The sequence below is a fragment of the Pollachius pollachius genome, assembly GCF_949987615.1.
Source record: "Pollachius pollachius genome assembly, chromosome: 7".
Taxonomy (NCBI): Eukaryota; Metazoa; Chordata; class Actinopteri; order Gadiformes; family Gadidae; genus Pollachius; species Pollachius pollachius.
The window spans coordinates 24,022,391-24,041,187 of NC_136940.1; the positions used below are offsets into that span (position 1 = coordinate 24,022,391).

The following is an 18,797-nucleotide window of genomic DNA, read 5'->3' on the forward strand; positions in this document are numbered from 1 at the left end:
CTGGCAGGCGGAGGTGCAGTTGGAAGGGCTCGCTGTGACGTCCATCTGTGGCTCAGGATCCGGCACGCGGGACGAGACGGAGAGGAAGGGGTACAGGGGTTGGAAGGAGCGGCACGGGGTTCGACCGTGGCTCGCCGGGCACCGGGGTATCAGGGCGAGTGTTGCTCGAGTGTGTGTGTACGTGCACGCGTGCGTGCGGGCGGGCGGGCGTACGTGTGCTGAAATCGCTAGACGAGAGGTCACGCAGTTGTATAGAGAGGAGAGAAAGAAAAAGAAAAAAAATCACCCCACAAAAGGTCCGAGCATTGAATACAGATGACATATTAAAACGACGAGGGGAGAGTCATCTTATCGGCCCCATCTGCACGCTCCCCTCCCCAGGGGGTCCGCTGGAATGTGGGAACAGCAAGTGATACTGGGGCCGGGGAGGACAGCGCTCTGCCCGCCCGATCCTCTCCTTTATCCCATCGCTCTCTGCCCGGCGCTCTTGTTCTTTAATGAGGTGAGCCCTTTGCAGGGAAATGCACTTACAGGAATACTTAAGCACACACACTCGCACACGCACTCAAGCACATGCGGACACACATGCGGACACGCCTGCACGCACGCACGCGCAAGTACGTGCCTCACTCACACACACACACACACACACCTGCACACACGTTTGCAGACACACGGGGGATCAAACACAAGGAAACGCACGCAAACGCACACACACACACGCACACACACACACACGCACACACATTCATGCATGCAGATACACGTGCGTATTCATCCCCCACCCGAACACACACACACAGTAATTGTATGGATAAACTGCGGGTACTTTGAATTGAAAGAAAAAGGAAAGAGATTGGTCTAATTTGAGGGTTAGGATTCCCTGAACTGAACCAAAACTAAAGTGAGCTAAAGTGGAGTGGTTATGGCCCTTCGAGCAGCCTGTAGCTCCAGACGCTCTGAGCTCATCAGGTACGAGGGGAGAGAACCGCGGCCTGGGCCAAGTGGCTGGGTACTCTGGCCAGCTTAATCGGGGGTTGGATGTCTCGGATGAGCTGCAGTAATCAACGCATGACAAGCAGACAAAACGACCTGGGGTCGGTCAATTCATCACATTAATAAGTATATGGCAGGTAGCTTTGGCCTTTTCCTTGTGTGTGTGTGTGTGTGTGTATTTTGATATTTGTGTGTGTATTTGTGAGTGTGCATGTGTTGATATGTGTATGTGCGTGTGTGTGGGGGGGAGGGGTTATGTGTGGGTGTAGAGATGTTTGTGTGTATGTGTGTGTGTGTGTGTGTGTGTGTGTGTGTGTGTGTGTGTGTGTGTGTGTGTGTGTGTGTGTGTGTGTGTGTGTGTGTGTGTGTGTGTGTGTGTGTGTACCTGTGTGCTCAGTGTGTGGTGGTGGACCAGGTCTGGTCCGCTGAGCTCAGTGGAGACGTGTCTCATGGCTGTTTGGGTGGGATGCATAAATCATCCGTGTCCTGGGAGAGTTAATAGGCATGATGCGTGTCCGGACACCCGGGTCACCCTGGCAGGCCGGGGCGGGGCAGCCTCTGTGTGTGTGAGGGTGTGTGTTTTCAAGAGTGTGTAAGAGTGAGTGAGTAAGTGAGTGTTTGTGTGTATGTTCAAGAGAGAGAGAGATGGTGTGTGTGTGTGTGTGTGTTGGTGTAAGAAAGAGTGTGTGTTTGTGTGTGTGTGTGTAAGGGTGTGTGTGTCATGTGTAATTGTGTGTCCGTGTGTGTGTGTGTGTGTGCAAGAGTGAGTGTGTGTGTGTGTGTGTGTGTGTGTGTGTGTGTGTGTGTGTGTGTGTGTGTGTGTGTGTGCGTGCGTGTGTGTGTGTGTAGGCCAGCTAATTGTGAAAGTTACGGAAGAAAGGGCAACCAAAAAAATAAATAGTGTGTGGATCTTGGGGGTAGGGGGGAGAGGGCCAGGCTGGCAGGTGGGACACAGAGAGGGAGGGGGGATGGTGGACTGGAGGGGAGACCCACAGCTGACCTTCTCTGGAACACTGGATCATTTATATGCAGCCATACTGTACAGATGTGCACAGGATCCTAGCCAAACACAGATGCTTGCAGGTGAACACACACACAGACACACCAGCGCACACGTACACACACAAATACATACATAGACTTACAAGTACAAACACATATAGGTGCAATCACACACACACACACACACACACACACACACAAACATACATACACATACAAACATATTCACTCTGACACATTATTCAGAAACAGTATAGCGCTTGTGGCAGTCACAGTCCCGGTTAATAGCACTGTAAAGAACTATGCTGTTGCTTGATCCAGTGAACAGGCGGGGACATCTACCAGTACCGGAACCACATCAGCAAATAAATGGCACTGGAATCAGGAAGCATGAATAAGTTCATAAAGTTTGAAAAGTAAAACATAATTTGGAAAAGAAAAATACCAATACAGAGCTTGTGCCATTTTCAAATGTCTCATTTTCCTCTGTGTTGAAACTCCTGCTTCGTGTGTATCTTTTTTGTAGGGTGAGTCCTATACGCAAGGTTATGTTATTATTGCATCTTGTCCACATGGAATTGCCTTTTAGATTTACGATTCTAGGTTAATATAATCAATCCTCTAGTATTGTGCGTGTGTTTCTATGCCTATGTGTCTTTGTCTTGCTGCTCAGATTCTCTACAAACACGCCAACAGAAAGATTTTCCGATTACCTCGCATTTACCTTCCCAAAAGCACTCTGTCAAATGCTGAACATTGTACAACATTGTGGCAATACCAAACGAAAGTTCATCCAAATGTGATATCCAAAACATCCATTATCCACTCGATAATGGATGACCTGGCTATCAGTGATGAGCAAGTCCAGGTATCCCTTTATTTCCCCCTGTAGCTGATACATTATTTATATTCTCAACAAATGTCATGATGCACAAAGGATGATCGGATTTGTTTCGCTATCAGCGGCTCATTGGCTAACCATCATCATTGTGACCTCCTGCATGACAGTGAGGGATACAAATGCCCATACATGTCTTGGTTCACCTAAGAAGCCGTTTCTTCAGCTCCGTCATACTCTCATGTACCAATCAATACGCACTGCCAGAGCCAAATAAATCCAGTTGTGCAACGTCGACATCTGTTCACTGTGCAAAGAGAAAAATAGGTAAAATGTACCCATTATGTTTGTCCTTGTTCGACATCGCCCTAAAAATCAGGGTCCAATACTCAAAAGTTGTGATTGGCTCGAAGAATGCAAAATGACATTGAGGAACGGAGTGGTGATATACAGCGTGACCCGATCTAATTTGAAACTGAAAAAAGAGGGGATGGCAGGCTCTAAATCCTGGTGGCGGGGCTCGGCTGATGATATGTAGTTGAACTGGTCACAGTCTAAACGAGGACCATGTGGCCGCCCGATGTGGGGGACCAGGGCTCTGGGCACGTTGTCTGAGGCACGGGGGCAGGCCTCCACGCTGGACAGAGCTGCTCCTGTGGTCCTTCCTCCTCCTCCTCCTCCTCTGGGCTGCAGAATGGAGGATCTACATCAAAACGATGCGGAACAAAGGAGCAAGTCCAGTCATCCTGTTATTTCCCCTTGTAGATGATTTGTTATTCATCTTCTTTACAAATTCTGTCATGATGCACGAAGGATGATCCGATTTGTTTACCATCACCATTGTAACCTCTTGCATGACAGGGACTATTAAAACTCTATTACAATTACTATGAAATGTTTGACACACTTCCTTCCAATTTCGAAATGACATTTTTTGATAATTAATGTATGTTTTCTTCATTGGATTTTGAACGACGGGGAGGGATTTGGATATCTCTGTTCTTATATTTTCCCTGCTCCTTGATTGTTCTCTGACTAATATCGGTGTTTGTCCATCTCTCCGAGAGACGTCTTAGCGGCAACATATAGATAGCATCTCCCTGTTCCAGGTCTATACATCGTTCTTTATTATCGTGCTCCACTAACTAACTGCATTTCTGAAAGTGCTGCATTTAAGAAATGCAGCGTCTGTCGTCACATTTGTGTCGAGGTGGTCCCTTGTTCCGAGCCCTCTGTACACGGGGGGGCTTAATGCCGTGCCACACGGGTCCACCTCCTGAAGGTTTCTCAGCAGCGGTTCTCAGGGCCATCTCTCAAGGTGTATAAAAGCAGCACTGAGTGATGCAGCCCATTGTCCGCGACCCGGCCCACACGTACCGTGTCCCGTCCCAGGCCCTCTAAGGGTGGCCGGTGGTGGGGCATTGAGGGGAGGGCGGGGCGGGGGAGATCAAAGGTGCTGGTCACAGTCATTAGGGACCTGGTGGCGGTGGTGGTGACCCCCCCCCCCACACACACACACACACACACACACACACACACATGAAAAGCTTGTGTTTTGAAAAGAAGGGGCAGAGAAAAAAAAGAGGCAGGGGTAAGAAAAAAGAAAAACAACAACAGGTTCCCTCTCCGTTTAAAAAGCAAGCAAACTGTGAAATAATTGAAAAGGTATGTCAATCAAGGGCCGGGGCCCAGTGTGGCCCTTTGAGGTCCCCGGGTTGTGCTCCAGCTCTGCGCTGGGCCGAGGAGGGCTACTTAAGAAGGTATGCGAAGAAATTAAAGAGCTGGGAAACGGGACCCAAAAAAAAGTATTTCTTTCTTGCTTTCTTTGAAATGTCTTTTTTTTTGCTCTCGCTCTCGACCCTTTTCTCGTAATAGTGACGGAAGGAACCATTTTCCAGTGCTGTTTGGAGTCCTTTCTGCGCCGCTATTCGGCCGTTTATAAGACCTTGTCTCGCTCTTTGCCTCTCAGGTGACTAACAAAGGCTTATTGGGGGTCGCGGCGGTTGTAAGCGATTGCCCCTGCCTCCCGTCCCAACCCACCCCAGCGCACGGTGCCCCCAGGCTCACCCCAGCACCTATTGCCTGTCTGCTCCCTCTTCTCCTCCTCTTCCTCCTCTTTCTCCTCCTCCTCTTCCTCCTCCTCCTCCTCCTTCTCTTCCTCCTCCTCCTCCTCCTCCTCCCCAGAAGCATGAGTTGGACAAAAGGAGAGCCCCATGTGAGTGTCCTTCTATTCTTCGCCGTCTGTCTCTCTTCTCCTATGTTTTTTTCCAAGGTCAGAAAAGGCTTCAGTGATCTGACGGTGGGCTAACTTCCAAACCCAAAAAAAAAAGAGGGAGGAATGGGAAAGAATTGAAAGAGTAAAAGAAAAAATTGGTAAAAGACTTTCTTTAGCGCTTTTAAAGTCCCATGGAGAGGGGATAAATGGCGAGTCCACAGTTGACTAGACATGTATAGCGCGGGATTTTGGTGCTTGTAATGGCAGCTTGAGTTTAATGACAGCGCCAGCCAAAACATGTCAAAGGTTAAGAGATCTTGCCAATTGCAAGTGAGGGGAACCAAAGAGGAGCTGTTTCATGATCTCAATGGGGGGAATCAGACGGCGCAGCCACCAAGGAGCTGTTCACAGCAATCAGCTCCTGCCTCCACTCCAACCCGGCCACAAAGACGCAATTTGTCCCCATTCTTCCTGCTCCTTTCTATTTGCATCTGAGCCAGAGTTTCATTTCTTTACGGGTAAAGAATCATTGTTTATTCAAGATGAATTACTTCATTGTAAGAATAGAGAGAATTCTTAAAGAACTGAGAATTAAGAGCAGAAAAGTTCAGGGGGTTATTGTGTTTTTTTATAATATAAAAATCTCTCCTGAACCCTTAAAGGGCTGTATCATGAATCTCCCCTGAAGGATTGATGAAGTCTCCGGTTATCTACTCCTAGATTCTACCGTAGTGATCCTGCAGGGCTGATGAAAGGTTGAGCACAGCGCACATAATGATCCATAGTGCGCCATGAGAGAAGCTATTCAAGTTCATGTGCAAATGTTTCCGTCCTACTGAGAAGGTCTCTGAGAGTCCCAGTGGCAGAGGGTTGTAGGATACACACCTTTTACACATTCAATTAATCTAGGAAGGCTTCTGGAGCCTAACAGTTGGTACGCAGGTGGATTGATGTGAACTCATTTGATATTAAAAAATAAAATAAATAAGAAAAAGAACAGACCTGACAAAAGCATCATGATGAGGTATAACAAATAAAAACCAAAAGTATTTTACGGAGTTTTTCTTTTTTTATATACCTTCAGTTAAACCAACACAACCTGTTGGTTTAACTGAAGCTGTATTCCTCAGCATATATTTTTGTCTTCATACAATTCTAACCAACAGTATGCACACGTTAACATGTGTTAAGGGTTAACGTTAGCTGCATTCACTACACGAGCGTTTCCAACTCCACGTACAGCTCAGGAGACTTCATTTCTCAGGCTTTGAAGACAAAGGAGCGCGCTTTCAAAGGCGGGAGACGGGAGTTTGATGCATGAGTCCGACTGGCCTTTATGCATGTGTGGCCAACCGTCCACAGAGCAGCCATCTCTAACAATGTCAAATACCCATCTCATGTTCTCAGATCTTTTGTGTCTAGCGGCTGCCTCACCAGTGTGTGTCATTAAAAGTACAGACGACTGGACAGAGAGAGAAAATAAGGATATAACTAAATAGATTTAATTTGGGAAAAAGAAAATTAAGGGAAGATTCAGTTCCCCTTAGTTCCCCTTAATGAACCCCGACCCACGGTGCTCAAGCTGTACCGAGGCCACGTTCTAGAAACCTCCCGCGGATGGGAAGTGATGCCACTGGTTTTTATGTTGTTATTATGTCTCATGTCCCTACACTTAGCCACATGATCGTAAATCCACGACATGACAACAAACATGCTTCCGTTCCGTCTTGTCTACCGTGACTGGAACCCTAAAGAGCAAACACTAGCAATTAGCCCTGCTAGCACTTTCAGGCACCAGTTGCTTTCATTGGCCAGGACAGGTCTCCCCCCAGCCTCCCTATAAAGCCCCTCGTAGTCCTCCAGACCCCAGCTGGGGCAGACCCCCGGGCGGTTGGCTTACGACTCCGTTGCACGCTGGCCTGGCGCTGCCATGGCGCGCGCGGTGTTTGTAAACACAGCTCGTAAAGCCAAGGGCCGCCATCAAAGTGCCGGAGCTTCCTCGGAGGATGAGGGGTCTGGGAGCGACGCATGATGCATGGGGGCAGACAGCTGGGCTGATACCTGGATGAAGCCCCTCTCTCCCCCTCTCTCCTCTCTCTCTCCCCAGCTGTGGGGCGCCCAGACGACAAGGGCTTGTATTTAGCAGGGTCCGGGTGGAGGTGAGTGGAGGGAGCCGCCGACCACGGCTGCTCCGTTTGTTTACCCCCCCCCCTCTCTCTCTCTCTCTCTCTCTCTCTCTCTCACGCTCGTTCTTTGGAGTTTTTTGTTTCAACTCCTCATTTGTTTGTCTTTCTTTCGTGTCTCTGGCTGAACCTAGATGATCTCACTCAGGTTAGGAGGCCCGTCTGAAACCGACACAGCAGAAGAGAGAGGGAGAAGGTCGCAGGCCAAGAAAAGCAGATGTGTGGTTTGTTGTTTTGGAAAAAAGAGGCCGACTTCAGTTTACTATCATTTTCCACTCAAACTAAGTGGGAGTGGGATTTCTGTGAGGTGGACAAGGTGATGCCGAGCCTATGACATCTGGCGTTTGACGTAATGTACCCATCAGGCATTCAATTCCCATATCAGATGAAACTAATGATTTAAACGACCAGTTCTCGGTGGTGGACACACACACACACACACACACACACACGCACACACACACACACACACACTATGCCTGCTTACCTAAATGGCCCAGTTTAAGTAATTTCTAAGTCTTTCATGATCAATAGGGGTTCACTGTGGACCTGACTAGAGACTTAAGCATATAACATTAATCAGGTGCAAAGTCCACTTTATTTAAATCACTGACCTTAATCCAGGTGCAGACGAGTGCGCTGTAAGCTATACCATGGGTAAAGCTTCACAGGCACAGGCCACTCCCAGAGGAATGGCACATTCAATTTCCGACCTGGAACCCAAATATTACCCATGATTTGATCCACAAACATATTAATTCGAGCTTGAACGCCAATTTTTCGCGTTGACACATCTTTCCCAGCCGTCTAGATTTATAAAAACAAACAGGGAGGAAACATGGCGGGGCCAAGCGGAGCAGCACCTGCCCTCCTCACACTTTATGTTTCGTTGGCTGACAGGCTCCGGGACTCACGTCCTGCTTAGTCCACATGCTCGTGTTTGAGCAGCGCAAGCTGCCCCGACCAGTAGCTACAGTGGCTCCTACAGCGCACTCCTAACTCATTAACATTTACATTCAGGGCATTTAGCAGACGCTTTTATCCAAGGCGACTTAAAATTAGTACATTTGTCAGAAGAAGGAGAAACAACAATATATTGCTGTCGGAAAAGTAAGGATGTTCATAGAACCAAGTGGCAGGCACTAACAATTATTAGGTTAACTCATTCCCCGTATACAACAAAGATAACTCCTGTCACTTCCATTCCCCAGGGCTGTTGTCTGACACAGTCCTCTGCCATCGGTTGTGTGGCAGACAGACGCACAAACGTTGGTGTTTGACACCAACATCTGTCTGCCTTGTTCTGGGTGTTGTGTGTTATTTTCTGTTGACACGCTTGTCGCGTTGAGAGTGAAGGAAAGTTGGAGGGAGGGAAAAGAATGAGGGATGGGCGGGGGGGGGGGTATGGGGAGAGGAGGCAGGATTGATGAGACAATGTTATCTTCTCTTCCTCCATTGAGATCTGCTTCTTCGTGAGTGCTCCAAAAAGGATGATCTGATAGGAGGCCACGGCAGGGAGCCTTTGAAGATGACAATGGGATAGTCAAGCTGGGAGGCGTGTCCCAGAGAGAGATACGTGGACATGAGTAATTAGTCTCTATTCAGAAGAAGCCAGCGGCAGGACCCTAAGGTCATCCACATGATATCACCCCCTTTTGTGTGCCTCTATACACATACCGAGAGAGAGGGAGGGAGAAAAACAGAGGGAGAGGGCAAGTCTAATAACGGTGACTAAAACCAGATCAAGCGAGCCACATGCAGACCAACATGGGATTTTCTACAGGTGCCCGGAGGAGACAATTAGCCCGGACGCTTGCCAGCGCTTTCATGAGTGAAGTGGTCTAAAGGCTGCTTATGTGGGCTTACTCTCTGCGTCCCTCAGTAAACACGGGCCATCACTAGGACGCCGTGTTGTTACAGTGCGTACAGCTGGAACGAGGGAAGGATCTCTACAGTTGCAGACTAACAGTGTGTACGTAACACCTAAACACAGAGTGTTTGGGCGAGTGTCGGGTATTCGAAGCAGACGGATCCTATGCAGGCGAAGCCGGCATTGTTATGCAGGAGGGCAGAGGATGAGTGGGCCCACCGAGAGAAAGGAGTTACTTCAGCGTCACGCTCGGATCCACTCGAGTCAATATGAAAGTCTTTTCTGGGGCAGGATTCCCTCCGAGGCTGTGGTTGACTTGTGCAGGTGGCCTGAAAGCATGACTCCACATCACACCTCTTGTGATGAGAGCAGCGAAAAGAATACAAGAACATAGAACAAAAGCATTACCATCCCTGCTTTTGCTACTATGACTATGACTACAAGAACCACGACTTCTACTACTACTACTGCGATGACTACATGCTATGACTTTCAGTATTACTCCTGTAAAGTTACCACACGATGCCCATGGTCTTGTCCCTTGACAGACACTTGATGTCTTAAATGGAATAATGCGTCATTCACTGCCATCCTCCCAAGAGCAGATGTTGGTCTGGTTTCCTAATCGCTAATGAAAGAGCAGGTCTTGATAGGGAAACTCCCATAGCAAGAAGATGATTCTAATGCCAGACTCTGTCTCTCTCTCTCTCTCTCTCTCTCTTTCTCTACTCTCCTAGGCCTGATGGAAATCCGATCCGTCAGTGTTGGGGTCGTCGCCATCAAATCTGTCAGCACTGGCCTGTACTTAGCCATGTCCAAGAAAGGCACGCTCTTCGGATCGGTGGGTATACTACCTGGTGACAACACTGTCTCTCGCGGGGTTCAAAGTCAGGAGAGAGAGAGAGAGAGAGAGAGAGTGAGCGAGAGAGAAAGTGAGCGAGAGAGAGAGAGAGAGAGAGAGAGAGAGAGAGAAGACCAAAGATCTATAGACGCATAGGGGTCCCAAAATGATCCAGCACCAAAACATGTCTGTTACTATTGAAGTGTGTGTATGTGTGTGTGTAAGGGGGGATAATTATCTGCCCCCCCCCCCTCACCCTCCCATGTTCAGAAAGGTCCAGAAACAGGGGGTTCAGAGTGCTGTGATCAATCATGCCAGTACACCTGGTGGATGGTACCTGTGGGACAGGATAGCATGCCAAGCTTGAGAGGATTTCTTCTACTGTCAAAATAGATAGCAGCCCGACGGACCACGACAAAGAGCCAGCTGCTCTCTCCCCCGCCCCCTCCCTCTCTCTCTCCCCCGCCCCCTCCCTCTCTCTCTCCCCCCCCCCCTCTCTCTCTCAAAGTCTTTGCGTGCCATCTTCCAATTGTTGTTCACAAATGTAGGCTTTTTTCCCCCTGCAAAAGCCGCCACCTCTCTTTGTGTGACTCAGACACACCATGCGGTGTGGTTCACCTCAGACATGTGTCGTCTAGTGCCTGCTTTTACAATTCGCTATACAGAGAGAGAGAAAGAGATCAGGGAGTTAATCAGGGGGTTAATCAGGGAGTTGCGATCGGTCGCCCAGCACAGATAAGCTGAGTGGATTCACTTGACGCGGTGAACCGAACAATAGGGCGTACTTCAACCCTCAACTCCTGAATCCTCACTTTTTAAACACAAACGAGATATGAAGTGATGACAGGTCACTATGGCGATGGTATCTCAAAGAGGTTGTATTTATGGAATGAGGATAACCGTAGAGTGGGGGGGAATGCACACCTGATCAGTACGATATCCAACAGCCCTCTGGTCTGACTCTCCCCCTCCCCCTCCCTGTTCCAGGTTAAATACAGCCCCAACTGCAAGTTCAAGGAGCGCATCGAGGAGAACGGCTACAACACGTACTCCTCTCTGCGCTGGAAGCACGGCGGCAGGCAGATGTTCGTGTCCCTCAACGGGCGGGGGAAGCCACGACGGGGACACAAGGCTCGCAGGAGACACCCCTCCACCCACTTCCTGCCCATGCTCCCCTCGTAGCCCGACTGAACTTTAGCCCGGCGGATCTGGTCGGCTGAACGCCGCACCCCTCGCTAGTGTCGCAGTAGTGATGATGAAGGTTGTCCTATCGTCTTTATCGTTTTATTCTTTCCTCCGGTGTCTCGTACGTGTATGTGGGTTGCTTTTTGGTAATACGTACGTGTGTGTCTGTGTGTGTGTGTGTGTGTGTGTATGTGTGTGTGTGTGTGTGTGTGTGTGTGTGTGAGAGAGATCACGGCACAGTTGGGGTTGGTATATCAATGTTTTAAGTTATTTTTTTCCATTGACCCCCTTTTAGTAAAGAAAAATAACGTCTAATGATATGACATTATCCAATATTATAGAGTTACAGTGAACCTGAGGTTTTTTTCTGTCCAATACTTTCGTTTGTTCTGTATTCAAAATATATTCAAACTTGAATATAGCCTCAGTTGGATTCAGCATTCAGAATCCGTTCTGAAAGACTATAAGATTGTGACGATCAGAGTGTGTGATGAATGGAGCTTTCCAGGCTCGACATCAGCAAAGAGTGATCTTTTATCCGATCACGATCAACCAGAAGATCCTTCGGTCTGCATCATCCGAATCATCAAATCAATCCCTAAGCGGTAGGGAAAGCTCCAACACACACAGCGATCGGAGGATGCCAGAGGAGACAGCGGAGACCACTGCAACTGCAAACGTTTCCCAACGTCACCACTCGGAATAGCCGATCAGAAAGCAACGAGCTGCACACAGACGGACCTTACACGGAGTGGGCCAGGGATCCACCTCCGGCAAACGTCCCCAACGACCTGATGCGTGCTGCGTGTGGTCGCCTGTAGCACACGCTTCCTCTCACCTCCAGCACTCAGCAGATCACACTTACGTGGCCGCGGGGGCTGTAGGAAACAACCGTCCCTTCGTCCACATCCGATTGATGCCGTCGGTTGAAGATTCAGTAGTGAGCTAATGCGTTATCCTATTAAAAGCGTTTTGTATGCATTATAGAGGCCGTAGATAAAGAACTCGACACGTAGTTTTAAGGTTATCAATTACTTTCTTATGTATACGGTAGAGTCTGGATATCTCTTTTTTTGTCAGGTTGTGCTAACATTTCTTCAACAAAAACGTTGTTGCAAATAGAACCTTTAATATATTTAAAACTTTTGTACTGTGTTATTGTTTGAAGCCTAATATTATTGTCTACTTTGTGTATTGAGTCCTGAAAAAAAAACACACACACACTCAAAACAACCCAAATTGTATTAATGTCCACATCCAGCTTAGTTTGTATGTCACTGAAATTTGATTCTTGATTAAGGCTAAATTGATTACTGGTGCAATTTACTTTTTGGCCATTGACACTACTTATATAAGGCTGGATAATCAAAATGTACAGCTAAAAGAAACATTTCCATCATGCACATAATTTGAGGGCCTTGACTCAGGCTCAGTCTGGTAAAAAAGAACAATAAACATGTATGAATTACTTGTGTCGTCCCTAACATTCATAACAGCCACACTTGTTGCTGTTGAAGAGGACCTCAGACATCACAGTCCTTATATATAACATTATGTCCCTTCTGGTCGTTGTCATGACAATACTGGGCGGCAGGAGTGTCACACAGTGTAAAAACACTGACTAGAAATAAAAAAGCTGGTTCTACATCGCTGCATGTCGGTATCAGTGGTATGACATTTGCAATTTACATTATTAGTACAGTATGAATGCATTTTAATTATTTTCTCTTTCAAAACATTAGGGTTACGAACGCGCACCGTAAAATGTATGGCACCACACATTCTGAGGGTAACCATGAACTCAGTTACAACTACTAGTAACTGCATTCCAATCCGGTCTATATTGACACTTTACTAATCCTATTTTCAGCCTGTTCTCTTGATTGTCACGATGTCCTCCACGTTTTCTCCTTTCCTCCTGACTCTTCCGCTTGCCAAGAATCTCTTCTTTCTTCTTGGCCTGGAGGTGAGACTGAATGTTGATCTCTGTTCCAGGGGCGGCCAATGGGAGCCTGTAATTAGCATTGTTTTACCTCTGTCCTGTCAGTGCGCTCGCCAGCAAAACAAGAAGAATCCTTTGGCAGTCCTAATCGAAAGCCGCTGCCTTTGATCAAACAGCAAAAGGAAAAACCCAAATACTGTGCAAAATCAACCTGGAATGTCCTGCAGATAGTACGGTAAGGCCAATGGCTGTGGACAGTCAATCAGTGAACATCTAATCCTAGTTAGACGTGTTTATACTATAACCACAGGTGTGGTTGTGAGTGCAGTAAGCATATGGCTATGGACAGGTGTACGTGAATGACTCAGAGACAGAGTTGTGCAAGGTTATCGCTTCAAATGTGAATAAGAGGTTTCACGTGGTAAGTTAGTTAGTTATCATTTGTAAGATTTATTTTACGAGCTTTCAACCAAACGTCATTCTCAATATTATAATAATTTCATGATAACATAATAACATTAATGATATAATAACCATCTATGTGTTTTGGAGGTTAAATCGGCAACAGCAAAAAGCAAAAAATACCCTCCACTTAAAGTGCGAAACGGCGACTGTAAGACCGAAACTGATTGTGGGAGTCCTTAGCAAATGTAGATGGAGGTTAGAGGACATGGGGCCCACTGGTTCTGACTGACCACCCACCCAAGAGCTCTGGTATCCCCTGTGAAGTCACCGTCTCTCAGTTACGGAAAGTAACTGGGGTGGGTGGGAAAGAAAGGAAGGAGGGAAGGAACCAAGGAAAGATGGAAGGATGGAAGAAAGAAAGGAGGGAGGGAGGGACGGAAGGATGGAAGAGGGGAAGGAAGAAAGAAAGAAAGAAAGAAAGAAAGAAAGAAAGAAAGAAAGAAAGAGGTGAGGGAGGGAAGGAAGGAAGGAAGGAAGGAAGGAAGGAAGGAAGGAAGGAAAGAAAGGGAAGTACAGGAGTTGAGGGCACAGTGTTGGATGGGTGGGGGGTGATAGGGTAGGGGGCCAACTAACAACTTTAAAGCGCTTATAGGACTTTTATTGCAGCTCCTGAGACTAATTGTGTGTGTTGTGTGTCTCTCTGTGGCCTAGGGGCCCCGGAGTGGCCCTGTATGTTCTTACTCAGACCGAGCGGGCCCTGGAAGAGCCCAGGACCACCGTAGATCAATGGCAGACCCTCCACTATCCAAAGGCCCTCGCTAATCCTTCTCATTTGTCTGCCATTTGTTCAGGGGCCAGAATTGCGAGACCATGAAATAAGGATCAGACCTTGTTTTGTGACAGATACACGTTGTTTAATGCTAGCACCCCAAGACGGATGGATGTGTTTGAGGTTTGTGTGCGTTTGGGTTGTGAGTTTATGAGTGTGTTATCATGTTTGGCCCACCATCTAGCTCCCTTGCGCTCTTATTGTGGGTGCGTGTTTGTTTTTGCGTCTACGTACACGTGTGGGTTTGTGGGTGTAATTACACGGAAATACATTTCTTAGTGTGAGAAACCAAATGTATTTGTTTCCGAACCACAAGCACGTATGTTTTTGGCTTGTCGCAGACAAGGTGTGACATCCTCTTCTTGCAAAATCCAGCCACACAATATTTTCTCATCACAAGAGGTGGTGAGTCTGCATGCTTGTGTGCACACATGTGTGTGTGTGTCTGTGTGTGTGTGTGCGCACAATGTGTTTGTGTGTGTGTGTTTGTGTGCGTGTGCACAATGTGTGTGCTTGTGTGTGTTTCTGTGTGTGTGTGTGTGTGTGTGTGTGTGTGTGTGTGTGTGTGTGTGTGTGTGTGTGTGTGTGTGTGTGTGTGTGTGTGTGTGTGTGTGTGTGTGTACGCATAGATAAGATAAGATAAAAACCCAGAGGAGTCTGTAATCACCAATGACGAGGATTAGCTAACTTACATTGAAAGAAACAATAAAAGCCTCCCACGGAACCAAACCCCCAGCATGTTTTGATGAACATGTCCATGTTCATGTCCTGCATCTGAATCTGGTGTCAGTCTCAGGGCTGGGAGTCCCTGGATGTCTTGGCAGCGTCAGGCTGAGGCCTTCTCATGAGTGGATTAGCGGCCGCGTATGAAACCCACTGGCTGGATATTCGACAGGTCTGCTGAGTGGCACACGCACCACATTAGCGCTAAATCCTAGCCATGCCATGCCGCAGGTATGCGGTCCTGACTAGGCGAGCCCCACGTGTTCGGCATACTCCACATGCCTGGGGCTGTGAGGGCCACAAAGGGCCCGCATGTAGGACACTCGCACCGGGTAATGGTTACAAGACAAACGTTGTACCCTGTAGGCATCGAGCTAGGTTCTACCAGGTGTTATCTATCCTGATAGCCCGAGGTCATCATGAATCATCATAAGGGTGATTAATATGAGGTAGGAGGCCTAGTGTGAAGTGGAAGGAAGTGAACCTCACGCAGACTTCCTGCAGCCTAGAAGGTTTGTATAAAATACCTTCTTTGTCTAACGTTGAGCAAAGGTCCATATCTGGGGTATTCCAAGAGCATCTCGACATCCTGACACTGTTGTGTGCCTTCGTGATGAATCGCTTACACAAACTCCTCTTTATTGTGCTGGCATGTTCAGCGCAACAAGGTAAGAATATTTTATAACAATTGTTTGACCGTCAAAATCATTTAACGGTCAAAAAGTCTGCTAAATAGCCTAAATGTAAACGTAAATGTAAAAAGAGTGTATTTTTGACCGTCAAATGACTTAATTAATATTTTTAATAAATACAATAATTTATAGGATTCGGTACCAATTATGAAATGTATATTTGGTTTATTTTCTGGCTTACCAATTTTAATGACAAATTGTTTTTGTTTTTCCGTATAAGCACTTGGAGGTACAATTATTAACGGGAGAGAAGTCCCGCCAAATTCATTGACGTACATGGCTTCTGTGCAACACAATGGGAAACATATCTGTGGCGGATTTCTAATTAAAAAGGACATTGTACTTACTGCTGCCCACTGTGACAACAAGTAGGTGACATGTAAAAATGTTCCAACGTATGCAATTAATGCTCGGAGGGAAATATTTGAATCACACATATTTGTATGGGAATGTATGTGTATCCAAGATATTAATTATTTGATATTTAATTTTTTATTCAGGGAGTTGACAGTTGTTCTGGGAACGAATGATCTACGCAAGGTCAAGAAAACAATGAGATACGACGTTGAAAAATGCAAACACGCAGACTATAAAAAACCTTTTAATGGGAATGACATAATGATGCTAAAAGTGAGAACATACTTTTTCTACTTTTATCCAACATCTTATCTTTGTTATTTTGTGTGGATAGGTATATTTGGGAATATTCTTTTTCCTCCGTACCATTGGAATCAATAATTGTAATGCTTGTTTGTTGGTTTTTAGCTGTCAAGACCATCACAAATAGAACCAATTCAACTTCCAGATGACAAAATGAAGATACAAAATAACACCCAATGCCTTGTAGCCGGATGGGGTTACATCAACAGTGGGGGCCCTAGAATGGTTAATAAACTTAGAGAGGTCGAAGTGGCTACTATTGACCAGAGGACTTGTCAGCGGGAATGGGCAACTCTCCCGGCCAAAACTATCTGTGCAGGTGGATACAAAACGAAGAAAGGTTTTTGCCAGGTATGTAAATTCCATTTAGCATAAATCAACTTTGCTAATAGATTCTTTGGGTGAATTACTTTGTGGTTTGGATTTTTTTCAGGGGGATTCTGGTGGACCTCTTGTATGCAATACGATGCCTGTTGGAATAGTATCATATACCGGCGTTACCTGTGACTACCCACATCTACCTAATGTCTACACTGACATAACAAAGTTCCTGCCATGGATAAATGACCCCAAAGCAAAGTGCAAGATTGCTTAGCGTGTACTATTATATATTCAAGCTAAATGTGCAATGCTGTGTTTTGCAGATTGTTTGAAATTGTAGACCGTAGGCTATAGAGTTGCATTATATTCTAGTTGTATCAGGCAGTGGTTCCTAACAATATTCAATAAACTTCCTCCACAGCAAACTCTTTTTTTTCTGACCCTGCATCATCCTAGAACACCATTAAAAAGTCATCCAATAAACAGTTAATGCGTTCAATATGAATACATCAGTCAGGCAAAAATAATCTCACGTATGGATCTTGTTGTCAGAAAACCCACTCAACCAATGGCTGAGTGGGTTGGTTTGCATTGGACTAGGCAGCTAGCCTGTGGAAGCCCAAAACCATTGCTGCCGTGGGTTAACATTATCCAACATCTCCATCTGCTGGATTATCCGGAAAAAAGCTCCATCTTTATGTGTTCCAGAACCACAGTCATATATTCCAATCACCTAGAGTTGCTGGAGCATCAAATAAAGTTCAGAGAAATATTCAAGGAAAGATTGACAGTTGAACTTGAGAAATGTTATCCAAAGTTCAAGTCTACATTCTGTGGTGATCTTTGGCTGCTGGCTATCAGCGAAAGACAAAAATATGAATGCTAAAAGATAGTCTCCGTTCAGGCTACGCATTGTGAATGGAGCGTCGCCGAGTCTAATGGCAGAATAAACTTTTTCTCACTATGGGCAAAGTACTTTTTTGTCACTCCTGTCAGAATACTCTTTTGTCACTATGGGCAGAGTACTTTTGTGTCACTAATGGCAGATAACTCTTTTGTCACTAAGGGCAGAGTACTTTTGTGTCACTAGTGGCAGGATACTCTTTTCTCATGGTGCATACGTCTTGACCAGACTGGTAAAGTAGCCATCACAAGGAAGGCCTTGTGACATCGTCAACATTAATGACAAAATATAAATTTGTTATATTTTTTTACTTTGTCTTTTTAGGGAGCTCAACCAGTATTTGACTCATAGCTAAATACTTGAATGATTATATTTGCTGTGATTGCAAACAATAATAAATCTGAAGAAGAATAACGGTATGACCTTTGGTGAATCAATGACTCAGGCCATTTGATAAGTTCCCTCAGGTGTAGTCCTATTATCGGGAGCCAAGCAGCGGGTCTGGGGAACAGAATACCAATTTGCCCGGTTCCCACAATAGACCATGTCAGATGAAGCAAACTTGAGAAAGTTGTCTCAAAACCACTTTGCTTAGAAGTCACAACTAGGAAACATAGGACCCTTTGTCATGTTCAATCACGTGTCATATATATCATCTGGCCATAGGACCGCAGGGAACAAGGGCTCTTTGTCATGTTCCATCACATGTCAAAAATATCATGGGGACATAGGACCATAGGAAACATCGGACCATAGGAAACCCAGGACAGATAGGACCCTTTGTCATGCTCCATCACATGTCATATGAGCCTCCTCAGACAACAGCAGCCTGCGATGAGGAGCCACTAGCGAGGACCAATCCCGGACTTGGACAAGGAACTGTTTAGAATGGTATAGGCTGGCTATTGGCAGGCTAGTTGTTGGGTATGTTGGCAATAAAATCAAGAGAATAACGCTAGGCTTTGTTCTTATTGAGGCAATAATAAAATTGTATAAGATTGGTTTGTTCAGATTTCAAACTATCTCACTATCTAACATTAACATGATACAAATATATACAATTCAACAGTAGAAACTGGTGAGCTGAACTCACAATAGAGAGGTAGCAATGCATTGATGCCTATGAGTATGCCTGATTTGTGGATGTGTCTATTTTATTCTTGGGACACTTTCTAGTTAAATGGAGTTAAT

At 46.1% G+C, this 18,797-nt stretch overlaps 2 protein-coding genes across 2 annotated transcripts in view; both read left to right on the top strand.

Annotated features, from left to right (window-relative positions):
• fgf22 (fibroblast growth factor 22) overlaps positions 1–12,538 on the top strand; it is a 22,598-nt gene extending 10,060 nt beyond the window's left edge. The window contains exons 2-3 of the mRNA XM_079740108.1: positions 9,842–9,945; positions 10,933–12,538. Coding sequence (XP_079596234.1) covers positions 9,842–9,945; positions 10,933–11,127 — 299 coding nt within the window. The 3' untranslated portion in view covers positions 11,128–12,538. The remainder of the gene's footprint in view (positions 1–9,841; positions 9,946–10,932) is intronic.
• Positions 12,539–15,246: 2,708 nt separating this feature from the next.
• On the top strand, positions 15,247–16,976 carry LOC307078321 (granzyme B(G,H)-like; the record flags this gene model as incomplete). Its single annotated transcript, XM_079740064.1, has 6 exons — positions 15,247–15,260; positions 15,582–15,697; positions 15,942–16,089; positions 16,222–16,351; positions 16,487–16,732; positions 16,815–16,976. The coding sequence occupies 6 exons, from the start codon at positions 15,247–15,249 to the stop codon at positions 16,974–16,976; spliced, it is 816 nt and encodes a 271-aa protein (XP_079596190.1).
• Positions 16,977–18,797: the final 1,821 nt, after the last annotated feature.